A 26,256-nucleotide genomic window follows, 5' to 3' on the forward strand; every position below is an offset into this window, starting at 1 on the left:
GTCCGCGGCGCAGGCAGTCGGAGCGCGCGGCTGCAGCGGCGGAGCAGGAGCCGGGAGCCGGAGCGGCGGCCGATCGCAGCCCGCGGGGCCCGCTGCAACCATGGGCAACCGCGGCATGGAGGATCTCATCCCGCTGGTCAACCGGCTGCAGGACGCCTTCTCCGCTATCGGCCAGAACGCGGACCTCGACCTGCCGCAGATCGCCGTGGTGGGCGGCCAGAGCGCCGGCAAGAGCTCGGTGCTCGAGAATTTCGTAGGCAGGTAGGAACGGCGCGCCCCGGAGCGCGGACGGCCCCCAGCCCGGGTCCCCGGGCCTCCGCCCCCGGCCCCGACGGCGCCGCGACCTCGCAGCCCTTGGCGCTGCCCCCGCGGACGGCGCGCCCCCCGCCTGCAGCCAGACGGAGGGTGCCCCCCCACCAGAGCCCCTCAGGGACGGCAGCGCCCCCCGCTTGTCCGCAAACGTCGTCAAGCCACCGGCCACGGTATCACGCCCCCCTCCTCCGCCACATCCTTTGGGGAAGACGGCGCTCTGCTAAGAGACCCTGGGGTGCCCCCCCTCCCCCAGTATAGGCACCAAGGGGGCCTGCATTACTCAGCGCCTCCCTTCGGCTCCCGCGTCCCTCGGAGCGGGCAGCACCCCAAGGGCAGTGCTCCCCAGCCCTAGGCTCCACGGAAGACAGCTCCCTCCCCCATGAGGATCCCTGGATCGTGGCTAGGGACCCCCTCCGCAGCTGTGTCCCTGGGAGAGGACACAGCCCCCGGACATCGAGGACCAGGCACAGCCTCCCCCCTCACACACACACCTCTGCAGCTCCCGGCGCCATCCGTGCGCAGCGCGGCGGCGGAGCGGGGGGAGCGGGGGGGTTGGGGGTGCTGCAGGACCAGGAGGGGGGTGGCCGTGAGACCGTTTCCGATCCTCTTGCGAGCCGCCGGCACCTGGCTCCGCCGCCGCCCCTGGATGGGGGGCGCCTGCCACCGTCGCTCTCCCCCGGGCCTGGCAGAGGGATCGTAATGGAGGGAGAAGGCGGCGGAGGGCAGAGATGACTAAGACAGGGAAGCAGGATGGCGGGGAGGGGGGAGCCATTTGCACAGCCTAATCCCCCTCCTGCCTCTGATCCCACAGGGCGCTGGGAGGGCCAGGTGGCGGGGAGTGGGGGGCAACCGCAAAGACAAAAGGTCCTGGGTTTAGGGGGGCAGATGGGGTCGTGACCCCCCCCTCCCCAGGATCCCCAGAGAAAAATGGAGTCCGGGATGGCTTTTTGGTGCTGAGAAGGAGGATGGTGCTCTCCCGGGAGGGGGATGGGGGCTGAGCAGACAGGGAGGAGGCAGCGACACTGGCCTCCGGCTCAGGCATCTCCCTCCCTCACCTTCTTCAGAAACCCTAGCTTTCTCCCAGTGACCTTCCCTGCAAAGGAAGCAACTGGCCTGTGAGAGAGGGAAGCAGAGGCCCCTCCCTCCGAGGGGCAGCAGTTCTGAGGGGACGTCCTGGGTCCAAGCCAGGTTCTGCTGTGAAGCCTCAAGAGAGTCATTTGCCCTCTCTGAGCCTGTTTCCCGACCTCTAATAAGGACAGTTGCACTGGATGGTTGTTCCTGCCCCTCAAATCACCTGGAAGCCCAGTGCCAAGCCTGGGGCTAAAGGGAAGGGTTCTGACTGGAGCAGTGTATCTGGGAGATGTTGGAAAGCCACCACGGGGGCGGCTGGGCCCATCTGGTCAGCAGCAGGGGAGGCCGTCTGTCTCTTGGGGATGGGCTCCCACAGAGCCCCCCTCCTGCTCACACGACCCTCAGAGCTGCAGAGACAAACAGGCAAGAGATACAGATGGGCCCCTTCCCTGTGGCCCAGCAGTCAGGGTGAGGGGGTGGCGGGGACTCTGGACACAGCAAAGCCCAGAGGCCTTAGTGCTTTAAGAAACACCCACGGAAATGCAGCCCTTTACGGTGTACAAACCATATTCCTACCTTTCATCCATAGAACATTTGCTGAACGCCAGCTTATTTCAGGCTGTGTGCTCTGGGCATGAGGCGTGGGGAGGGGGGAAGGTGACCTCAGCCCCCTTCTGCTGAGCCCTTCTCATGTGCCCCACACCATTCTCCACAGGATGGCTCACAACAGCCCCATGAGGCAGGTACCATGATGCCCATCCTGCAGCTGAGGGAACAGACCCCAAGGTGAGATGCCTTGCCCAAAGTCCCCCAGCCAGGAAGGTCAGCATCTATTAGATTCCAAAGCCCAGGTTCCTAATCTCAGTCATGAGAGCCTCTGAGAGCCAGGCCCTGAACCGGGCACAGGGACATGCAGGCGCATGGGCCTCCATCTTCCCTATCTGTAGGATGGGACCACGGACAGGGCGGTGCGGGACTCCAGGGAGTTCATGGGTGTAAACACCCTTTTGTAAACATGTGGGGAGGGAGCTGTTGGTGGTCAGTTAGGCTTGGGGACCCATGTGTGCCAGAGCCAACCTGGTCCCTGTCTTCCTGGAGGTCACTGTCCAGCCGAGGCAGGGGCCGGTAAGTAGGCAACACAGCAGGCCGGTGTGGCCACAGCTGACTTGGGCCCCTCTTAGCTTGTTGAGTGGAGCAGGATGTGGACTGTGCCCCCGGAGGCCCGGGTCCTCTCGCTGCCCCCAGCACCCCGGGGCCCTCTGACAGCGGCCTTGTAGGAGGATGCGCCGGGTGTCCAGGAGGAGGGCTTGGCCTGAGGTGGAGGAGTGGATGGGAAAGCGTTATTTGATCCTCATGAAAGCTAGAGAGGAGGCCACAGCTGGGCCACCCAGAGGGAATTCAGTGGGGCCCCTAGCCAGCCCCGCCTGCTCCCTCATGGGCTCCTGACCTCTCCGTCTAGGGCTGGGTCCCCAGACCCGTGAGCATGGAAACAGCCGCTCCATCTCCCGGGGCTTCCCAGGAGCCAACCCCCCACGGAGAGGAAGTGGAAAAATACACCAGAGGGACTAGAGGCTGCCCCAGGCCAGCCTGGGCTTCTGGGCACCCCCAACGGCCCTGCTGTCGGCTCTGCAGTGGATGTGGCAAAGCAGCTGCCGGGACCCTGCTAGGACTTGTCTGGATCGATGCTCTTTCTTCATCCCCCTTTTACAGAAGGGAAAACTGAGGCTGATTCGTTCAGTCATTCAGACATTCGTGGAGTGTCCACAGTGTCACAGCGCTGGAGAGTCTAGGGTAGAAAAGACAAAAGCTTTGCATTCAGAGGGGAAACTCTGAAATAGTAAACACAGGAGCACGTATATGAAGAAGACAGAGAATGTGGTCAGTCCTGTGGAAGGGAAAAGGGAGGTCAGAAAGGTTTTCTAGGAGGGGGTAGCATCTGAGATGAGAAGCCATGGGACTGAGAAGCATTCTAGGCCGAGGGAACAGTGAGTGCAAAGGCCCTGGGGCAGTTAACAAATTTGGCGTGTTCAAAGAACAGAAAGGAGCCACTGTGGCTGGTGTTTGGTGCGCAAGGGCAGCATGGCATCAGAGAGGTAGGCAGGGGTTGGATCTACAAGGCCCTGAGGCTCTGATGAAGAGTTGGGTTTATTTTCATTACTGCCAGAAGCTTTTAAGTAGTGGAGCGCCTTGAGTGGATTCCACCAAGTGTGTAACTTGGGGAGGGGGCGGGGGACAGGTGAGGAGGCTGATCTAGTGCGCAGGCGCTGATGGGGGCCTGGGCCAGGACTTTACCAGCGGGGAGGGGGAGAGCGGTGGGGTTCAGGGTACATTTTGGAGGAAAGTCCCACATGACTTGCTGGTGGATGGGATCTGCAGGGTGAGGAAGGAGGACTCGAGGATGACGTCAGTGTCTTTGATTCTGGGTGGGTGTTGGTGCCGTTACCGGAGGACGGGAGGAGCAGTTTTGGGGGGGCAGGGGTAGGACCAGGAGCTCGATTTTGAGCATGTTGAGTCTGAAGTGTAAGGTGGGCAGTGTGTGGTGATGCAAGCTGGAAGCTCAGGGGAAGGCGGGCTGGAAGTGTAAATTTGGAAGTCATCCATGGCGTAGAGGTGGGATTTAAACCCATGGGAGTAGATGAGATCATCTCGGGGTGAGTGTAGACAGAGGAGTGTGGGCAGGGCCCCAGGACACCCCAGCATTTTGGGAGCAGATGCCTGCTGCCCTGGGCCACCCGACTTTGTCCCCGGCTCCGCGCCCCCTCCCTGTGACACCTGTCCAGGACCAAGAGTGGGCTGTCCTGGGACAAGCTCTCAGGCTATGCTCCCCTCCCCTCTCTCTGGTGCCAGGTAGGCTAACAAATGGGTAGCGCCCACCCTCCCTGCCCCCTTGGCCCCTGGGAGGCTGAGGCCAGTGGGAACGCAGCAGAGGGGCTGAGGGCTCAGGCTCTGGAATCGGACCTGGGTTTGTAGCTCAGCCCTGCCATTTATAAGCTGAGTGACCTTGGGCATGTTTCTTAAACCCTTCTCAGCTCCTAGTTTCTCATCTGTAAAATGGGGATAATAATAGCACATCCCTCTTGGGACTGTGCTGAGTGTTGAGATAATGCCCACGAAACTCAGGGTAAGGCCTCGCAGAGAGGATGTGCCAGGTCTGTTCCGCCTGGACAGAGGGGCAGGCTGGGAAGCAGCTGGGGTGCAGGTGGGGGCAGGGGGCCTGGTGAGTGGGCCTCTGCCCAGAGCCCAAGGGGTGGCCTGAGAGGCAAGGTTTTGGGTTTCCCTAGTGACTCTGCCTACCCCTGACCAGGCTCCCTGCCTCCTACCAGTCTCCTTGCACCTTCCTCCATGTTCTCATCCCAGCGTGGGCTTGGTGCCAGTCTCTGGCCTCTGAGAGCCCCTCTCTTGGTCATCCCTGGGCCCTCCGGTGGGGGACAGCCCACTCCCCATTACTAAGCTCTCATCTTCTGAATACTTTGGGATACATCTTAGTGGTTCCAATTCCCAGACTTGGAGACTGAGGCCAAAGAGGATTAGGGGATATCCTGAGACACCCTAGGTGGAAAATTACTGATTGGAGAGGGCAGAGGGCACTGACATTTGCTTCTATTGAAGGGAGGGGTGCTGTCAGGGGGGCAAGAGAAGGCCCCCTGAGGCGGTGGCCTTGAGGCTGGACCTGAACAAGAAACGGACCCGGTCAAGCAAAGGAGTGGACACACCCCGGGTGCAGGGTCCCATCTGAGCAAAGGCCCAAGAAGAGAAGGAGCCCAATGGGTTTGAGAACCCAGACAGAGGACAGTGTCGCCGAGGGAGGAGCGGAGGCCCCAGTGAGACCAGGAGAGTCGGGAGGCACCTGTGGCCCCTCAGCAAACACCCACACCCAGAGAACCGACTCCCTGTGCTCCAGCCTCCATGTGCTCAGAGCGAGCACCTGCCGAGTGCTGAACACACACAACCAGACTCACCTGCTCAACCCAGGCCAGAGAACATCTTTTCCAAACCCCTGCCCCACCCACTGGCCCCAAGGAGTCGGGAATGAAAGGTGACTCTGGCAGACTGCATCTGATCCAGGCTCCAGTAGAATCGAGTTTCCCTGACCTTGGCTGGGGTCACAGGGTCAGAACCTCGGGGAGGCGGGGATGCCGGGGGTAGGGGGGGCGGCGTGGAGGAAGCCAGTCTAGGGCCTGGTGTTATCAGGTGTGGAACAAGAGCAGAAATGGAGGCCCACATGCCAGATGTCTATATATTCCAGTTATAAATCAAGCTAAGGGACCTCCTGCCCTCCCACCTTGACAAACACACTTTCATAACAACCTGGCAGACTGGGTTTGAATTTAGAATTTCAGACTCCTCAGAGTTCCGTGATGGGGTGTGGCATTATGGGGACAGGTGGCCCCTCTCCCCAGGCTGCCCCTGTCTCTTCTTACTCCATCCTGCACCAGAAGGGGCCTCCCGGGCTCACAGGCCGACACCCCGCCCTCACATCTGAGCTCCATCTGAGGTGCCAGGAAGGATCCCCACCCACCCACCTTGGCAGGGCAGACCCTGGAGGAGGGCTTGAGACCAAGAGGGAATTCCAGAGCACTCAAGTGTGGCCTAGGAAGGGTGCATAGGCTCCAGCTGGGCACCGACCCTTGGCCCCTGGGGACCCCTTGCTCTAGAGATCCAAAGAGGGACCCCTAGAGCATGGGGCAGGGGTCCTGATTCCCCATGTCCAAGGGCAGTGCTGATTATTATTTTCTTGGAGCCAACAACCTGTTAGTTGGAGGAGCAGACTATCATCCCCTGTTTTCAGATGGGGAGATGGCTCAGAGAGGGTAGAGACCTGCCTGAGGTCCCACAGCAATGGAATTAGAGGCAGGACAGGAACGGGTACCAGTCCCCTGCCTCGTGTCCGTCCCTCTTCACCCCCCCTGCCCACTTGTGCACAGATCACACCCCTCAGCTTCTCCTCTGCTCCCCTCGGTTGTCTCTCTGGATTCTGACCCCTCCCCGGACTGAAATCCAGCTAAGGAACAAGAGCTGTATGGGGTCGGCTAGAACTATTGCAGGCACCAGGAAAAAAGACTCTTGGCCTTGGAAGGTGGTCAAGGCAGTCTCCTAAATGGCATCTTCCCACTGCCCTGGCCAAAGGCTCCGGGACCAGCCTCCCCTCCTGGGTCATCCTCCCTGTGCGAGTCCGGCCCAGGCCCTGTGGATCCTGCCCCCGGTCCGCCCACCTCTTTGTACCTCAGTTGCCCCGTCCTTTGTCTTAGCCCCTGGGGTGGCCTTCTCTCGTGCCTCCATCCCGTCCTCTGCCTGACAGCACAGAAACTCTCTATGGCCTCCCAATCTGGCCCTCTCTGCTTGAAGCCCTCTTTGGCCCCTGACCTCCAAACCGAGCCCCTCGCTCCTGAGTTGAGCCCCTGAGACCTGCCTGCCTTAGCCAGCCCCGCTTCTGCCTCTCCCTGCGGGTCCACCCTAGTATCTTGCAGGTCATGGAAAAAATGCCCCCTTCACTCTCCTGGCATATGCTGTCCTCATTTCATCATGCCCTCGTCTTCCTCCTTCACTGGCTCATCCTCTGAGTTTCACATCAGCCAACACCACCTTCCAGGATGCCTTCTCTGACCACCCTCTCCCCCTGTGACCTGCCCCTCAGTGTGTGGGGTAGGGCTCAGTTTTCTCCCAGGACGAGGGGCTACAGAGGAAGAGAGAGGCCATTGCCTTGGGCTCCTGGCAGCAGTTCCAACCACGGTTATATGAACATTTCACCTGTTTATTAGTGCCTCCCCTTTCATCACTCCAGCTCAGATGCATCTGATTTGAGCACAGGGAAATGAGGCCACCAGGCAGGATGCGGAGAAAATTCTCAGCAGGTGAATGCACACTCCCCTCTGACCTGAGTTCCAAATTTGAAGGAACACAATGCACACACAGGGCACCTAGCCCACGGACGCTCAGGTGGCTCATGGCGCCACCAATGGACACCCTCCCTTAGAGCCTCCCACAGCCAGGATCGCAGGGCATCCCCTCAGCAGCCCTAAGGAGGGAGCTGCTGGCTTGTGTCCCATTTCACTAATGGGGAAACTGAGGTTCAGAGCAGGGATATAATTTAGTGGTGGAGCTGAGATTCTTTTGCATCGAGCTACTGGTGCTAAGAAATAAGGATCCAGGTGTAGCTCTGTTATCGAATGACTTGGGAAATGCCCTTGATGAGCTATTAGGCAAACATAGCCGCTACGTAAGTGTGGACTGGAGCCCAGTGTGTGTATGTGGGCACGTGAGGTGTCTCTGGCCGTGTCTCTGATCACAGCAGCCTTACACAGCCACGCAAGGATCAATCAAGAGGATGCGCGGGGGTAGGGGGCACCTGGGTGGCTCAGTCGGTTAAGCATCTACCTTTGGCTCAGGTCGTGGTGCCGGGGTCCTGGGATCGAGCCCCGAGTCGGGCTCCCTGCTCAGTGGGGGAGTCTGCTTCTCCCTCTCCCTCTGCCTCTCCCCCTGCTTGTGCTCTCTCTCTCTCTCTCTCAAATAAGTAAAATCTTTAAAAAGAGAGACAGAGAGAGAGAGGATGCAGGGGGTGTGCCTAGCAGCCTCAGTCAGTATAACATGGGACTCTTGATCTTGGGGTCGTGAGTTCAAGCCCCCCCTTGGGTAGAGAGAGTACTTAAAAATAAAATCTTAAAAAAAAAAGAGGATGCAGATTTCTTAAACAGCTTTATTGAGGTATAATTTACATGCCATAAAATTCACCTGTTTTTAGTGCACAACTCAATGATTTTTAGTGTATTTACAGAGTTGTGCAACCATCATCACAGTCTAATTTTAAAACACTTCCAGCACCCCAAAAAGAAACCTCGTGATGATGCAGATTTTCAAGCGCCCGGCAGAACCTCTGACCAACAGTTGGAGAGCCATCAGTGTTTGCCATGATTATTATTGTAAATGATAAAATGTTTACAATGGTGGTCCCCAGGGGCTGGGATGATGATTGTTTTTTGGGTTTTTTTAAAGATTATTTATTTATTTATTTGACAGAGAAAGACACAGCGAGAGAGGGAACACAAGCAGGGGGAGTGGGAGAGGGAGAAGCGGCTTTCCGCCGAGCAGGGAGCCCGACGCGGGACTCGATCCCAGGACCCTGGGATCATGACCTGAACTGAAGGCAGACACTTAACGACTGAGCCACCCAGGTGCCCCTGATGATTGTTTTTTATTTTTATTTTTATTTTTTTTTTTTTGTTTGGTTTGGTTTTTTTTTGTTTTTTATTTTTAAACATTTTGTGTATTTTCTGAATATGTTTTCAAAGGGAGAACATATGATTTTTACAGGTAGGAGGCAAAAGAGAAATCTATTTCCATCTTGAAAATATAAAGTCATCAACACTTGCAAGGGAGGGAGGGAAAGAAGGAAGGAAGGAGGGAAGGATAAGGAGGAAGGAAAGATCATCGCTTTTCTTTAGTAGGGAAAATGGTTGCTGAAGAGAGAGAGTTTGCTGGGTGCTCTCCTACCCAGCCACCAACTTGCGCTATGACCTTCGGCAACACTCTTCCCTGTCTTGTGCCTCAGTTTCCAAACCTGTACAATGAGAGTGATTTTGGGAAAACTAGAGGAGCTTGTCTTCATTTTTTTTTCAAAGGTTTTATTTATTTATATGAGAGAGAGAGAGAGTGCGTGAGCACAGAGGGAGAGGGAAAAGCAGACTCCCCACCGAGCAGGGAGCCCGATGTGGGACTCCATCCCAGAACCCCGGGATCATGGCCTGAGCCAAAGACAGACACTTAACCGACTGAGCCACCCAGGTGCCCCCAGGAGCTCACCTTCAAATCATTCTTTTGGCCAGCAGGGCTGCCCCAAGTGCCAGCTACCTTCCCTGCTCCATGATGGGTACTGGGGCCACTGTGGTAAATGGGACCAGTCCAGTCCCTGCTCTCAGGACATCAGAGCATCAGGGGAAGCCAGGCCAGGACTGTCCTGAAATGTTCAAACCTCAGCTGGAAATTCATGGTCTGTGTGATGTGGGCATGCCTGGGCCCTCCTGGGGCAGTGGGAACAGAGAGGAACTTGTTGCCTGGAGGCCGCCTCACCTCCTCCCCACTGTGTTTCTTGGCCCACCCCCTCCCTCGCCTCCACCCCAGCTCCGTGCTTCAGAAGGCACCTCAGAGCCGGCCTGCCTCCCTTGCCTTCCGCTTTCAGGAGCAAGATTTGGCTGGAAATATCCTGGCGCCCCCGCCCACTCTTCTGGCTGGCCCCCAGGAGACCCACCTTCCAACTCCCTCCCTGCTGCATCGTTTGGTGGGGGCCCAGCCTGTGTTCTCAGCTTGCCCAGCAAGTTATGTTATTTATAATCATAATAGCTACCATTTCTTCAGGCATCAAGGTATGTGAGCCTCACAGCAACCCATTTTACTGATGTGGAAACTGAGGCTCGGAGAGGTATGGTCACTTGTCCACAGCCACACAGCTCCTGAGTGGCAGCTCTGACATTCAACGCCAGGCCTGTCTGAGCTCAGAGCCCGGGAAACAGGAGACTTGGAAGGAAGGTGGCTGCTGGGTGCGCGCCAGACCGAGCCCGCTGCTCGTTGGTGTTTGCATTCAACAGGACCTGGGAAGCAGGGTCCCTGAGCTCTGGCCCCAGATCTCAGGTCCTAGAGTAGAGTAGGGGAGGGCCACTTTGGGCCTTTGGTGTACTTTCTCCAGACCCCTCTGGGTAGGACAGTGCTGATTCAGACACGGAGCCTGTGGCCCTTGGGGTTCCCGAGAGGTGTTTAAGGTGTTTACTTCATCCTCCCTGTGCTTCAGGTTTGAAGGTTCCTCTGCAGATGGCAAGGCAAGGCCTCCTCGGGAAGCCACCATCTGTCCAGAAGGAATAGGGAGAACTGGCAGGCTGCTGCACACCCCTCCCACATGCTCCCGGGGCTGGTGGGCCCAGCACACTTTTCTCTGTCGTCCCTCAGCCTAAGCAGGAGCTGGGTGGGAGGTGCGGGGTGGCACTGGCTAGAGGCCAGACCGGGCTGAACCCCCACTTTAGCGGGGTGGCACTGGCTAGAGGCCAGACCGGGCTGAACCCCCACTTTAACAGAGCGCCATGGGACAGTGTGTCCAGGTGCAAGGCAGGAGCTGTGGAGCTGTTCAGCCATGCTTGCTCCCTGGAGCGTTGCCTGAGCACCTACTATGGGCCAGGCCTGGGGTGAGCACGGGAATCCGGCAGGGAGCAAGGATCTCACAGTGCGGACGTGTGAACCAGCCAGTGCTCTTTGCTGCCTGCCCAGGCATGGGGCCCTGGTCCCCTCTCCGCCACCTCTCCCGTCACAGCTCCCTGCACCTCTCTGGGCCTCTGTCCCCTCCTCTAGACAATGATGGAGGAATGACATGGTCTCTGAAAGCTTCTCCTCCTCAGGGTCTATCATTTGCCCCTAACCTTTCGTGGTCAGAATCCCGAGATCCGAGTCAGTGCCTGGAGGAGGTGGGCAGAGCGTTCTGTGGGATCTCACATTCCTTGCTGAAATTTGGGAACTCTCCTAGAGAGGGGGCTGAGAGCAGGCGGCACCCTGGGCAGCCCCATGGAGCTGCTGAGTGCCTACTATGTACCAGGCCTGGGCTAAGCTCTTTGCATGAAAAGCCTCCACGGACCTTCTTGCAGCCCACATGTGGTCGTGGATGATGCCCAGTTTCTATGATGCTGGTTTGCAGCTGAAGGTTTTGAGGCCCAGACTGCCGAATGGCCAAGGTGGGATTTGAACCCAGGGCCTCTGCCTGGCATTGGCTCCTAACCACTAAGCTTGAAAGGGAATATGAAAGTGACATGGGGTTCATGTTTAAAATCCAGATTCCCTCTCCCTCACCCCTGCCCCACTAGCTCCTAACCCAGCATATCTGAGGAACATGCATTTTAACAAGCTGTGAGGGCCTCACTCTGAGAACCTGGGCTGGGACAGAGATGGGGCCTCTCCCCACCCAGGCACCCCCATCCCCACCCTGGCCCCAAGAGATCCTGGTCTGAGGAGGGGCTCTACTCCCACACGTAGCCCTGCCCCTCTAATCTCTGCTTCCCATAAGCTTCTTGTCCTTTAAGTAGCCCTGGGGAGGCAGTGACTTGGAGAAGCCTGGCCCAGACCCCTGACCACACCTCCAGCTGGGGCCTGGGCTCTCCGTACCCTCTCTACAGCACCCCATTGGCCTCCAACCTGCAGGTCTGCTGGGGCCAAGTGGGTCCATCTGTGCAGTGGGGCTGGGGCTCTCAGGGAAGAGCTCCGGGGAAGGTCCATGTCTCTGCGTGGGGGGCTTTCTGTGGGGAGTCCCATCCTTCCCAGCTCCTCCTGTAGTTTCCATGGCAACTACTGTTGCCATGGTATTGCTGGGTGAGGAGCTGGTGGGGGAAAGGGTGGACCCCAGGCCCCCATGCCCACCCCAGCCTCCCTGAGAACAGATGTCCTATATACACAGCCCTGGGGGTTTCCAAATACTAGAGAGTCACCCCCCAAAGGAGTGAGTAAAGGATGGGAGAGGTAGAGACAGGAGCCGCCTCCCCCCCTCCCCACCGACCGCCTCGTTAATCCCCTCCTTCTCTGCGCTGCCTGGTGCCTCTCCGTTCCGGCACGTGTCACACTGCATTGCATTATGTTTACTTGTCTCTCTCTCCCACCACACTGTGAGCTCCTCCTCCGGGTAGGGAGCTGTCTGACTCATCATCTCGCATCCCCAGGGCCCAGCACAGGGCCTGGCACAGAGCAGCTGCTCCCAAATATGTCCTAGATGGAATTTAATTGAATTACATAAAAAGCCAAGTCTGGCTTTTTGGGTTGAAGGAGGAGCAGAGTTTGACAGGAAACTTCCTAGCCTCTGGGGCCCAACAGGCCCTTGGGGTTGAATCTGAGCTCTGCCATTCCCATCCGGGTGACCTTGGACAGGTCACTTCACCCTGAGCCTCAGTTGCTTCATCTGTAAAATGGTCATTTCCATGTCAGAGCCCTGTTTTGAGGGCCAGGGGAGTCAGTCAGCATTTACTAAGTGCCTCTTATGTGCTAAGCCTTGGGCTAGACAGTGGGATCCAGTGGTGGACAGATAGATGCTGGCCCTGCCCTTCTGAAGCTCAGTCTTGCAAAAATGAAAAGTGCTTGCCTAGCACCTGGAAATGATGAATAAATGCAGGATTTGTCATCCTTCTCCTTCCCCATAGAACTAGCTGACTCCTCCCTATTTGCCTCTAATCTCCCCAGAGGAGGGGCAGGGCAGGAAGAGGTCTCCCCAGGGCCCCAGAGGAGGCCTTGAACCCAGGAGCTTGGGCCTACTCTGTTGTGCCTGGGACCCTCCCGGCCGGAAGGGGATGGGGGTGGTGCAGGAAGCTGCATGGTCCAGGTCAGGCTCTGGGCTGGGAGTAGGAGACCTGGGTTCTTCTCGGGCTCAGTCCAAATCCTGTAGGAGCTTGAATGTCTTTTCCCCTTCTTGGGCCTCCATGTGCCTCTCCATGAATGAGGTGGCCAGCTGGATCCCTCTGGTCCCTCAGGCTGTAGCCTGTTCCCCGCTTTCCTGCGTCCTGGGGATCCCGTGACTGCAGTTCTGACAGCCTGGCCCCTGAAGAGACCTCCGCCCTCATGCTTGTGCTGGCCTGGGTGGGGCCGAGGGTGGGGGTGGATATGAGAAGAGCTGACAGGACAGAGAATAAGCACCCACAAGAGCTAGCCAAAAAGACAGCTGAGGTTGACATTGGCACAAGAAGATATCTGGGGTACAGACATCAGGTCTGGGGCAGTGACTCGGGGACCCCTCAGGTCCCATCCTTCAAAGACTGGGTCTGCAAGGGACTGAAGCGCATGGAGCTCTCACAGGAGAGTCAAACAGATCTGTGTCCAGAGTCTGCTCTGCTGGATACGGACCGCGCAGCCTGAACACCTCTGAGCCTCAGTCTCCTCATCCGCAAAATGGGGACAGTAACAGCACCTACCTCACAAGGCTATTGTGTGGAGTCCATGAGGTATTGCCCACAAAGAGCCTGGCGTGCAGTAGGCACTGAAGAAGCATGAATTTTTTCCCTTGCCTCCTCCTTCCCCCCACCCCTCCTCATCCTCAACCCCAGCCAGATGGGGCCCCCTGGGAAGGGGAAGTGAGACGCTGCCCTTCCCCCACAGCGGAAGGGAGGGGAGAAGGTGCAGCTCTGTTTCCTTGAGATCCACTTTGTGGCCACTGGACACTTGGGCACCCGTGCCACAGTTGAATGGCAGTGACTGGGTTGGCACATGGACTTCTTTTTGGCCCAGAACCAACACAGGGCATCCCTGAGAGAGATCTGGGGGTTATTGGTCTTGTCTGTTGGCAACTCACATGCATAAATCTGTGACTCAGGGTACTTGGGGGAGGTCCTTTCCACCTTTCTCAGCTGCCATCTCCCCTCAGTGACACGAAACCCTGGGGCTAAGGTGTGGTGGGCACTTTGGGAGCGCACTGGGGCTCCCCATGGCAGGACAGGTGCCCCCAGGACAGAGGGAGCCTATTCAGGCCTTGACCCTCCTCTCACTCCCAACTCATTGCAGGGACTTCTTGCCCCGAGGGTCAGGCATCGTCACCCGACGCCCCCTGGTCCTGCAGCTGGTCAATGCCACCACAGGTACGTGCTCTCATCCACCAGCAGCCCCCCCCCCGCCCCCTCCAGCCTCTCCACTCTATCCGCAAGGAGAGGTCCGGCCTAGCCGCTGGACTTGCTTGCTATGTGACTTTGGCCCTGGATTCCCCGTCTGGACAGTAGAGATAAAAATGCATAACGGGGACATGGCGTTGTTGTGGGGAGGGAGGAGAGAGAAGGCAGTGTTTGGGGGTGTTTGGGGTCTATTCCCAGTGGAAGATGGAACCCAGGTGGCTTCCAGGTTAAGATGCTTACCCCTCCACCGTTCCCCCCCCACTCCACCCCATTCTGGGGCAGAATATGCCGAATTCCTGCACTGCAAGGGGAAGAAATTCACCGACTTCGAGGAGGTGCGCCTGGAGATCGAGGCTGAGACAGACCGGATCACTGGCACTAACAAGGGTATCTCGCCGGTGCCCATCAACCTCCGCGTCTACTCGCCGCACGGTGAGGAGACGTGGCCCCGCCCCGGGCCTCCTGGCCCCCTTGCTTGGTTAGCTCCGCCTCCACAGCGACCCTCTCCTCTGCCCATCCTACCCCCAAGCTCCATCCTGCCAGGACTCTGCCCACCTCTGGCCACGCCCCTAACGGGCCCCCGCTTTAGCCCCTCCTTTCCCTAATCCGTTCACCTGCCTCCAGCTCCCAAGCGGATCCTCTCTAACGGGCCCGTTCCTTAATCCGCCCGCCCACGGCCACGCCCCTTGCCTTGAGCCCGCCCTCTCGCCACCCTGTCCAGTGCTGAACCTGACACTGGTGGACCTGCCCGGAATGACCAAGGTCCCGGTGGGGGACCAACCTCCTGACATCGAGTTCCAGATCCGGGACATGCTTATGCAGTTCGTCACCAAAGAGAACTGCCTCATCCTGGCTGTGTCCCCGGCCAACTCCGACCTGGCCAACTCTGATGCTCTCAAGGTTGCCAAGGAGGTGGACCCCCAGGGTAGGTTCCTAAGTGCAGCAGAAGTGCAAGGCCCTGGGGCTCTTCTTTCAGTGCCAGGAGTAGCCACTCTGTGAAGAAGAAAGGGAGCAGGCCGCGGGTGAAGGAGGGTGTGGGGAGGGAGATGGGCAGAGCAGGTGGCAGTTGGGAGTGCTGGTGGTCTTGGTGTGAGGATGAGTACAGATGCAGACGACCCTCTCCTGCTGGCCCCCCAGGCCAGCGCACCATCGGGGTCATCACCAAGCTGGATCTGATGGACGAGGGCACAGATGCCCGTGACGTGCTGGAGAACAAGCTTCTTCCCTTGCGCAGAGGTAGGCAGCCTCCTCCCCTGACACGCTCCGCTGCCCCTCTCCTTCACCCCACCCCGAAGTCAGGGCTGCTTGCCCCTGACTTCACCCCCTTCCACAGGCTACATAGGGGTGGTGAACCGGAGCCAGAAGGATATCGATGGCAAGAAGGACATCACGACCGCCTTGGCCGCTGAACGCAAGTTCTTCCTCTCCCACCCGTCCTACCGCCACTTGGCCGACCGCATGGGCACACCCTACCTGCAGAAGGTCCTCAACCAGGTAGGAGCTCAGGCCTGGGGAAAGCAGCATGAGGACAGAATCATTTAAATACGTTTTGTGAGGGTGGCCCACAGAGGCGTCCTCATTGTGTGCGTGATGATGGAAGGGAGGCAGCGGGGAAGGCAGTGTGGTGTAGGGGCAGAAATGGGGACTCTGGACACCACAGGCCTGACACTCCAGCTCTCTGAACCTCTGTTTTTGCATCTGTAAAATGGTGATGTTGGTGATAAAACAAGATCATTGTGCAGCTTCAGGGAGATACTGTGTATGGGGACCTAGTCAAAGCGAGCCCCCGAACTTGAGAATCACCCTACCGGAGGCCTAAACGCAGAGGGGACAAGGGGGCAGCCCTCCAGACATCCCCACCCCAGACACATTTCATGGTGTCTAAAATTCAGCTAATTTCAGATAAAAATCTAGACTCTCTGTTTCTATTGAAAATTACGTGGGGTGCCTGGCTGGCTCCGTGGGTAGAACATGTACTCTTTTTTTTTTTTCTTTAAAGATTTTATTTATTTGACAGAGACACAGCGAGAGAGGAAACACAAGCAGGGAGACCTGAGCAGGAGAGGGAAAAGCAGGCTTCCCACTGAGCAGGGAGCCCGATGAGGGGCTCAATCCCAGGACCCTGGGATCATGACCTGAGCCGAAGGCAGACGCTTAAAGACTGAGCCACCCAGGCGCCCCAAGCATGTACTCTTGATCTCAGGGTTGTAAGTTTGAGCCCCACAGTGGGCGTAGAGATTACGTAAAAATAAAATCGAAGGAAGGAATGAAGGAAGGAAGGGAGGGAAAATTGCATTATTCATCCATGAATTCAGCTCATACACCTACTGTGTGCCAGGCCCCGGCCTCAGCAGCTTTGCTTCTCGTGGGCAGGGCAGTGGTGGGCAGGATCATGGCTGCCTTCTACCTCTTTCTTTTTTTTTTTTTTTTAAAGATTTTATTTATTTATTTGAGAGAGAGAATGAGATAGAGAGAGAGAGCATGAGAGGGGGGAGGGTCGGGGGAGAAGCAGACTCCCTGCTGAGTAGGGAGCCCGATGCGGGACTCGATCCCGGGACTCCAGGATCATGACCTGAGCTGAAGGCAGTCGCTCAACCAACTGAGCCACCCAGGCGCCCTGCCTTCTACCTCTTTCAACCTCACCACATCCACAGGTCCCCTGGCATCCTGGCCCCTGCTTGGCCCTCTGGGCATCTGCGTTTGTGACCATGGCCTTAACCCCTGTCTCATTCTGCGCTCCCCCCACCCCCAGCAACTGACCAACCACATCCGGGACACACTGCCGGGCCTTCGGAACAAGCTGCAGAGCCAGCTTCTGTCCATAGAGAAGGAGGTGGAGGAGTACAAGAACTTCCGGCCTGATGACCCAGCCCGCAAGACCAAGGCCCTGCTGCAGTGAGACCCTGCCCCCAGCTCCTGACTCCCCAACACCCAGCAGCTCCTCAGCACAGGGCTCACCCAGGGCTCCCTGCACGAGGCAGCTGCAGCCCCCTCACGCCTTCCCACTATCTCTACCCCCCAGGATGGTCCAGCAGTTTGCCGTGGACTTTGAGAAGCGCATTGAGGGCTCAGGGGACCAGATCGACACCTATGAACTGTCAGGGGGAGCCCGCATCAACCGGATCTTCCATGAGCGCTTCCCCTTTGAGCTAGTCAAGGTAGGGCAGTCTACCAAGGGGCGGGGGTGGGGGGGTGGCTTAGGACTACCCACCCTCCCCCCCAGGACTTTCACACATACCTTTGCTGACCTGGGGCCCAACCCTGGGAGTGGGGCATCTGTCTTGGCGTTCCAGGAGCAGGAAGGCCCTGACCAGCTGTCTCTTGCTCTCCTACACAGATGGAATTTGATGAGAAGGAGCTCCGAAGGGAGATCAGCTACGCCATCAAGAATATCCATGGCATTAGGCACGTATTGGGACCGGGGAAGGGGGCTGAGCCCTGGAAGGCAGAGGGTCTGGTACCAAGGCACAGGGAGTGATGAAGTGAGCTGCCCTCAGGAAGGACAAAGAGCCTTGGTCCCCAGTCCCCTCCACCCTTTCTGGCTCCCAGCTCAAATAGGCTTGAGCTGGGGGAGATGGACTGGAGGCCTGGGCCACCCCCTCCCTGCAACCTGCTGTCTTCCCTTGCTGTCCCTGGAAGCAGGGCCTGGAGGCTGGACCAGCTGGGCAGAGCCCAGGACATAGGTAGCTGGGGAAGCATCCTCTGGGCTTGGGCCCCCTGCCCATCCTCAGGATGGGACAGCCTCCCCAAGTCCTATCCAGGTAGCTGCACAAAGCTGCCAAACCACTGGGAAGGGCCTGGGATGGAGCATCTAGGTATTGGTCTGTGTCCTTTCAGGATGGGACAGGGCCTCTCAACCCTCCAGACCCTCCCATAGTCTCATTAGCCCCAAGTGGGTCCCATTCCACATCACTTCCCTCCTTCTAGCCAACCCCACGGCCTTTGGAACAGGAAGGGGGACTGGAAAAAAAGATGGTTCCTTAAAAGCTGAGCCCCCTTCAGGGACCCAGATCCACACTGTTCATTCAACAAGAAAATTTAAAGCACGTGCTATGTGCCAGGCAGTGAATGAGACCAAAATGTCCCTGCGTTTATACAGGTTCAATTCCAAGGTTTGGCATGGAAATTACAGACTGATAACTGCATTGGCCATGACACAGGAAAAAAAAAAAAAAAAAACTCTTCTGGTCTTAAAATAAAATGTTTTATTCCCAGAAAGGCTCTTAAAGAGAACCCAGTTTGGCAGTTTTCGTACTATGTCTGGCCATAGCACCTTTTGTATGAACAGAATCTTCAGAGGAAGCAGGACATACACGACAATTACAAGCAGACCTTGTCTTGCCTGAAAGAGCGTCAATGGAAAGTCCTTCATTAGAATCCCTCCTGCCCGTTTTACAGATGAGGACACTGACGCCCAGAGAGGGGGAGTGGGAGGACCCCAAGGGCAGAGTTCAGGGGGTCGGGCGGGGCCCTGGCCTGACACTCCTGGCAGGAGCTGGCCTATGACACTGTGCCCTTCTCCCGCTCCGGGCGTTCAGAACGGGGCTCTTTACCCCAGACATGGCCTTTGAGACCATTGTGAAAAAGCAGGTGAAGAAGATCCGAGAACCGTGTCTCAAGTGTGTGGACATGGTTATCTCGGAGCTAATCAGCACGGTTAGACAGTGCGCCAAGAAGGTAACCCGGTGGCCCGGGCCAGCCCCCCCCACCTCTGCCTCCATCCTGCACTGCTGCCAGGCGATCCTTTCCCCACGCCCCCCACCGCCTCCTCGGTAGCATGTACAGACCTCAGCGGGGTGGGAAGGCAGGCCACCACAGACTAAGACGGGGGGTCTCTCTGAGGGGGCCTTACCCACCCCCTGGCCCCCAGGCGCAGGGATTAGACATTGATAAGACCCGTGTGCTGGTGGCTATTCATCCTGAGAGCCCACCAAGAGCTCCCCCAGCTCAGGGAGAATAGGCCTGGAGGGACCCTGAGCCCCCTCCCAGCTTTGGGGGTCCCCTTTGGGGGCTCCAGGGAAGGGTCACGGGGACACCTTGGCCCTGCAGACAGGTGAGATACAGGGCCTTCTTGGGTGCTGCTCTGGGGGTCTGGATGGCTCGAGGGGTACAAAGGACCCAGGTCTAGCAGGTACCCTGACTCCCCACTGTCTTTCATTCTCACCCCAATCTCACTCAGGACTCTCACTCAGGACCCTGCCCTTCCCTTCCATCCACATCCAACCTTCCAGGGACAGAGTCCTCTTCCATCTGTTACGTCATCTGAGCTTCACAGAACCTCCCAAGGAGGGCAGGGCAGGGAGGAGGGCACCCATGTCACAGCAGGAAAACTGAGGCTTAGGAGATCAAGCGGCTTGTCCAAGGTCATATAAGCTAGCAGGTGGCAGAGCTGCTACTCGAAGCCAAGGCTTTGGGCTCCAAATCCGGTACTTGTTTGATTCCACCCCCAGCCTCCCTTCCTTGCCTCTCCCCACTGCTGCCCTGGCCCCTCTCTACCACCACTTCCACTCTTTCTGTCTTTCCTCTTCTCTCTTTCTGTCTTTCCCAGCTGAATTCCTCCAGACCCTTTTGGAGGAGAGGCAAAGGATGCCCCTTGAGGAGAAAGGGAAGGGCAGGAGTAGAACCAGGAGCTGGAGAGTGGAGGTCAGGCAGCTACACTGCAACTCCAGGAGGCATCATCTGCACCATGGTCTATGCAAATGGAGCCCCCTGGAGTTGGGCAGTGCACAGCCTGGGCAGCTGGATGCAGCAACCCTGGTGGAGGTAGGGAATCGTGCCAGGCTTTGGAGTCAGGATGCAGTGAATGCAGGAGGTGTTGGCAAACCTTGAATTGAACAGAATGGGTGGGTGGAGTCCTGGCCTGGGTCAGCCCCTTAGGAGGACCCAAAGATAGCATTGGAAAAGACAGAGAGGGCCGGCTCGGTATAGCTGAGGAGTGGGGGGGCCAAGCCCTGGGCAGAGGATCTGAATTCAGTAAGGGGCCTTGTACAGAGCAGAGGCTTGGTCCCTCAGAAGCCCCCCACCCCATACCCCACAGAGCCCTGGGGGATACTTGGCAGCACCTGGGAGGTGCCGACCCCGGGTGGCGGTAGGGAGGGCCGGTCCCACACTCACGTTGTCTTCTGTTCTCTTCTCTTTCTCTGTGTCGGTGTCTCTCTCTCTTCCCCATGCCTGTGCCATCCTCCACTCCTGAATCCTGGCTCTGCTTGGCTTTCACTGCCCTCCTTTTCCCCACCTGCCCACGGCTGTTCCTCCTCCCGTCCCCTCCTCCTCCCCGGGTGCAGGACGGGCCTCTTCACACCTGACCTCGCTTTTGAAGCCACAGTGAAAAAGCAGGTGCAGAAGCTCAAAGAGCCCAGTATCAAGTGTGTGGATATGGTAGTCAGTGAGCTCACGGCCACCATCAGAAAGTGTAGCGAAAAGGTATGACGGCCGCTAGGGCGGGGCTGGGCCTGGCCGTCCCTTCCTCATGGCCATGGACTCCCGTGGGCAGAACCACCTGCTGAGCAGGCCTGACAGCCTCTCGGCCACCCACGTGGACCCAGACGACTGTGCTGGCCGGGTGATTCTGGGCCCTTAGGTTTCGTGTCAGCTTATAACCCCGGGCCTGCTTACACTTATGATCCTTTTAGGCCCCCATCTCTGCTAGAAGACTTTGCTTCAACCCAAGCATCCTCAGCGGCCCCTTTTTACCAACAAGAATTACAATGGTGACGATGATGAGAAGGGGATGACTGATACTGTGGAGCACTTATCATATGCCATGCACTGAGCTAAGTGCTCATCTTGGTTAACTGACTTAAGCCTCCCAACGACCCTAAGAAGTGGGTCGTGTTATCCCCATTCTACAAATGAATAAACCGAGTCTCAGAAAAGAAGAGCAGAGTGGGATTCAGATTCAGGGAAGCTGAAGAAATAGATCTGGGATCCAGGCCTCCTGGGGTGGGGGAAGCTATCCCAGTTCCTCAAAACCAATTTGCCTAAAAGCATATTGGATTACTTACTTTATGGTAATCCGTATGCGTTCGACAGGGTCAGCCTCTTTTGGGTCTGTGACCTGTTAAATGCCTTCTTCCTATTTGTCTACTTTTGGGCATTCTGAGGATTTTTAGCCAGATCTTCTGAAGGCAGTTCTTTCCAGGGGAGTTCATGAGAATCAGGTGCCTGGGGGAGCCTTTCCAGGATTCAAATGCCCCTGCCCCGCAAGCTGAATCAGAATCTCAGGGAGAGCCCAGCCTTGCCTGTACTTGAAAAAGCTCCCTATGCTGGGTGGTGGGGGCACTTCTGCCTCAACTTCATGTTGCAAATAAGTTTCACGGGTTTCATGGCTCGTGCATAATCAGTCACGTGCGCCCCTTTCCTTATCCTGGCTCACTTTGCCCACTTTTGTGCCTAATGTGGACAGTAAGCAAATTAGCATCCACTCCAGGCCAGTTCCAAGTGGAATAAAATCTGGGCTGGACTCCCCATTGCATAGTATTTACCATGACATCTGAGTCACGGTCCCACTGCACCGTGAATACTCAGCAACACAATCTTACTTTTGTTAAACTTTAAAAAACACCGAGTTTATCTTAAGCTGCCTCAAATCTCTTTACAAAAGAAGACAAGATATAACTAAATTTTTTTAAACTTCAGCTTTTCGTTATAAAACTAATACCTTCTCAATTTTAAACATTTAGGAAATGCCAAAGCTTAAAAAGAAGGCAACAACCTTCCCTTTCCAGGGAGCCACCAATGAGATTTTTGTACGTTTCTTGCAAGTATACTCCTTTAAAAGAAAAATTGAAACTATCAGTATTGATTTTGTTCTGATTGTACATGATTGTTACAAAAATATTCGAACAGCACACAGAAAGCAAGTCCCTATCATCGTACAACCCTAAAAATAAGGACTATTGGCTTCCTAACTAATTACAAATATATGTCAGTTTTAACCTAAATGGGATCATATTATACACGCTGATTCCAGAACTCTTTTTTACTGAGCAGTGTGTAATGGAAACTTGTACATAACTACAAGATCTACTCTTGAACTGCTGAATCATATTCCTCTGTAGAAATGTGCCATGATCTATATATTCAATATCCTATTGACATTTCGATTGTTTCAAAGGTTTTTTTTCTTTTACAAACAGTGCCACAGTGACCATCCTTACAGATGCATTTATAGTACGTATCCAATTGTTTCTTTAGGGCAAATTTCTAGACGGACAATGGCCAGTCAGTGTATATGAACATTCACAATTTTGGTAACTTCCCCACTTCTCCAACATTGCCCTCCAAAAAGTTTTTACCAATTTATTCCTCCAAATCTTTTTTTTCTTGTCTTTTTTTCCTAAGGTTTATTTATTTATTTTGAATGGGGGGAGGGGCAGAGGGAGAGAGAGAAAAAAAATCCCAAGCAGACGCCCTGCTGAGTGCACAGCCCAACGGGGCTCAATCTCATGACCCTGAGACCATGACCTGAGCCGAAACCACGAGTTGGACGCTTAACTGACTGAGCCATCTGGGTACCCCCTCCAAATCTTTTTTCTGTACATAGGTTTATTTAACCTGTTAGGTAGTCACACTGTGAATATATTAGCATCCTGCTTTTTCTTTTAGTAACACACATTTTGGGGAGGTATGTTACATAGTCTACATAAACCTTTTTTAGTGGTTGCATAATATTCTACTGAACAGATTTATCATGGTTTACGTAACAGTTTTTCTATTGGTGAACATTTCTTTTTTATTTTTTTTTTTAAGATTTATTGATTTATTTTAGAGAGAGAGAGAGACCACAAGCGGGAGGGGCAGCGGGAGAGAAAGAATCTCAAGCAGACTCCATGCTCAGCGTGGAGCCCGATGTGAGGTTCGAGCTCACAACCCTGAGATCAGGACCTGAGCCAAAACCAAGAGTTGAACACTTAACCCACTGCGCCACCCAGGCCATTTAAGTTGTCTCCAGTTTTTCAATATTATAATAATCTGGCAATGAACATCTTTTTAGTTTTTTTGTTTTTAAGTAATCTCTACACCCAACATGGGGCTTGAACTCATCACCCTGCGATCAAGAGTCACACACTCTACCAACTGAGCCAGCCAAGTGCCCCTGAACACCTTTGCCTATACAAATGTTTATTTTTCTTTCTCTAGGAATTTTTTCCTTAGGGTAGATTCCTAGAAAACTGATTACTAGAATCAAACATTTAAAAACTGTGAAACAGTCTGCTGAATTGCATTCCAAAGGAAAGCAGTAATTATCGTAAATGGTAAGATTTTGGAAACAACCCAGATATTCTTCAAGAGGGGATCGATTATGTGATGTATCATGCAGTCAATGGCAGACTCTAGCTATTAAAAGGACAAGGCATATTTATTTCCATTCACATGTCCCTCCACAATGTACTGTGGGAAAAAAAGCAGGTTTCAGAAGATAATATAGTATTGGGGGGAGGAAATAATATATGTAAATAAGAAAATTCCAAAGGCATAGTCATCAAATTGCTAACCATTATGTTAAGAGAGGGCAAGAAAAATAGGAATTTTTCCATTTCTACTTCGCAAATTTTAGTCTTACAGTGAGTCTGTAGATTTTTGTCAGCAGGAACATTGATAAAAACTTTAAAAAGGAAAGCTTATAAATTATTTCTAAAAAATAATGTTGCCTTTTGATGTATTTAATGAGTAGTAATTTTTTTTCTTTACATGGCAAAATTCACCCATCTTCTTTATTTTTTTTTTTCCCCAAGTCTTCTAAAGTTAGCAAGGCACCCCTGCCAGAGGCTTCTAAATAGTCAATTCTAACTCTTCCCAGGCCTGCTGGATTACAACTTTCCTCTCTGGATGAAATCTGGAGTTTAATGTCGCCCATGGGATGTATTGCTCAATCCTCCCAAGGACCCTGAGAGGGAAAGTGCTGTTACTGGCCCATTTTCCACATGGAGAAACCGAGGCTCGGAGAGGTTGCAGTCACTTTCCTAAGGAGAGTCGGCAGGGCAGGGGCTGGCTTTGAAACAAGTCATGTGGCTCCCGGGCCTGCATCCTTGGCCACTCACTCATGGGCTCCAAGCTGACCGCCCCACTCAGCCAAGGACTGAGAAAGAAATGTTCCATCTTAAAAACTGGCTAAAAGTCCTGGAAAGGCTCAGAGACAGCCAGAATGGAAAAAGATGCTCAAAGGGAACAGAACTTCTCAAAGAGCTTGAGGCTGCCCTGTCATGTATGACACGTGGAAAACTTGACAAATGTAACATCCAGGTGGTTAGTGGGAGAATTGGTCATGCTCTTTGGCAAATTGCTCCCCCTTCCCTCCTTGCCCACCTCCCCCCTGCCACACACACACAGCCCTGCCCTGGGAGGAAGCACTTGGGACCACCTCAGAGGAGGCCTCAGAGGAGGTGACTCAGTCCCAAATCTCTACCCCAGGTTGGAGACTTCAAGGAGCAGTGGAGCCCCTCCTTGGGCCTCATGGGGTAGCGGGTCCACCAGGCCCGTCCAGTCAGTGTTTGTTTGGAAGCCCCGGTCTCAGGCTACCTCTCCCCCAGGTCCCCTGTGCTTGGCCACATCAGCCACACCTTGGCATATCCATGGGATGGTCGGGGGTGGGGGGGTGGGCCTCACGTCTCTCATGTCTACCTCTCTTGGGCATCCAGGGTGCCACTTTCTTCCCCATCCTCCTGCCTCTCCCCATGCCCCCCGCCCCATCTCCCTGGCCTTCATCTTGCCCTCAGGATCACTACCTGTGACCCAGGCACGCTAACCTGCAGGTCTCTTCCCACATAGGGGGATTCACCTGAGGGGCCTGACCCAGGCATGGGAAGAGGGACAGGACTGGTTCAAAATTTGCCCGACCTGGGTCCCACGTGACCACCAAGTGGGGAGGGCAGGCCAGCAGGACTCGAAGTTCCTGTGGGTGGGCTCCCCATCGTCAGCTCAGCGAGGCCCCCTCCCCGAGGAGGAGCTGGTTCATGAGCCAGAGGGGCTGGTGTCCACTCACCCTGGCAAGGAGGGCGAAGACATCCATTCTTCATTCATTCTCTCATTCCTTCAACCTGCCCTCTCTGAGCCGAAGCCGTGTGCCTGGCCTGCCCCTGTCCTCAGGGCAATGACAATCCAGTTGTGGGGGCGGGCACAGAGAGGCCCCTAACTCAGTTCTTGGGGGTGGTCAGGGCAGGCTTCCTGGAGGAGGTGGCATCCAACAGTCCTGCAGGAGAATGAAGCAATGTGGGCTTTGTCCAGAGCCCGGCTGAGATGAGGGCAGAGTTCACAGGCAGAAGGAGGAGGGTTTATAGTAACTCACCCTTCTGCCTCAGTTGATAAAAACTGGAGGGAAATGGGTACTGGTGAGCTCCCACCCCAAAGGAGTGGGGTAGAGACAAGTTGGCTGGGCAGATGCTGCTGGGGATGATGGTGCCAGGCCGGGGCATGCAAAGGGAGGCAAAACTGGGTGGATTCTACCAAGAAGGCCCGGGGCCCAGCCAGGCCCCCGCGGGGTACTGCTCATGCTGCTGGCACCCCACTCCGCATGCCCCCCACCCCGTGCCCTCGCATGCCTTGCCTGGGGCTCCTGCATGTCCTGTATGTGCCTGCTGGTTTCCCCCTGCCCCCTCCCTCGGCCTGACTCAGGAGGCCAACTGGCACCTCGGGCCCTGCCTTCCCCAGATTCTTCCTGGATAGGAATCTCGAGGCTGTTGTCTGCCTGATTCCCCACCCGACTGTCCCTCCAAGCCTTTGGGAGGACAAGGGGTAGCCCTGCGGGTCAGCGAAAGCTCTGGGAGCTAACGGCCCCCCAAACGGAGGCCTCCATCGAACAGTCTGTTTCCAAGATGGCTGCTACCAAGGGGGCGGGGCAGGCTGAGCCCCGGGGCATTTCTGCCCATGGGCACTGCCCTCCCCCCCGAAGTTGACCAAGTAGGCCAGTGAAGAGGGCCTGGAACCGGAAAGACCCTTGAATTGCCATTTGGAACCCACACTTGGGGGAAAGGGTGGCCGTGGCTTGGTGCCTTCAGCTTCCTGGGACCCCAGGCCTCTCTTCCCCTCATCTGGGGCCTTCTGTGTGTCCTGCCACCCCGTGCCCCTGGATCCCTGGATTCTGGTGGGGTGGGGGTGCTCCCCGCCGGTGCCCCCTGTGTACGTGGCTCTCTCCCCTCCCGCCCCTCCTCAGCTCCAGCAGTACCCCCGGTTGCGGGAGGAGATGGAGCGCATCGTGACCACCCACATCCGGGAGCGCGAGGGTCGCACCAAGGAGCAGGTGAGCCCGCAGCACGCTGCTTCC

General features: G+C 55.8%; 1 protein-coding gene across 17 annotated transcripts in view; it reads left to right on the forward strand.

The window, feature by feature from the left end:
• DNM1 (dynamin 1) overlaps positions 1-26,256 on the forward strand; it is a 52,870-nt gene continuing 26,614 nt past the window's right edge. For 7 of the 17 annotated variants that reach the window (XM_081803700.1, XM_081803701.1, XM_031039980.2 and 4 more), the window contains exons 1-11: positions 1-261; positions 13,891-13,964; positions 14,277-14,426; positions 14,716-14,919; positions 15,132-15,230; positions 15,328-15,488; positions 16,747-16,889; positions 17,017-17,152; positions 17,332-17,399; positions 20,279-20,417; positions 26,146-26,232. In XM_081803700.1, the coding sequence (XP_081659826.1) occupies positions 101-261; positions 13,891-13,964; positions 14,277-14,426; positions 14,716-14,919; positions 15,132-15,230; positions 15,328-15,488; positions 16,747-16,889; positions 17,017-17,152; positions 17,332-17,399; positions 20,279-20,417; positions 26,146-26,232 (1,422 nt within the window). In that variant the 5' untranslated portion in view covers positions 1-100. Of the gene's footprint in view, positions 262-13,890; positions 13,965-14,276; positions 14,427-14,715; positions 14,920-15,131; positions 15,231-15,327; positions 15,489-16,746; positions 16,890-17,016; positions 17,153-17,331; positions 17,400-18,532; positions 18,672-20,278; positions 20,418-26,145; positions 26,233-26,256 lie in introns of all 17 variants that reach the window. The other 10 variants (XM_081803702.1, XM_031039981.2, XM_031039982.2 and 7 more) reach the window with 3 other exon arrangements.

Source organism: Leptonychotes weddellii, chromosome 14 (assembly GCF_054177405.1).
Source record: "Leptonychotes weddellii isolate Sample4059 chromosome 14, ASM5417740v2, whole genome shotgun sequence".
NCBI lineage: Eukaryota > Metazoa > Chordata > Mammalia > Carnivora > Phocidae > Leptonychotes > Leptonychotes weddellii.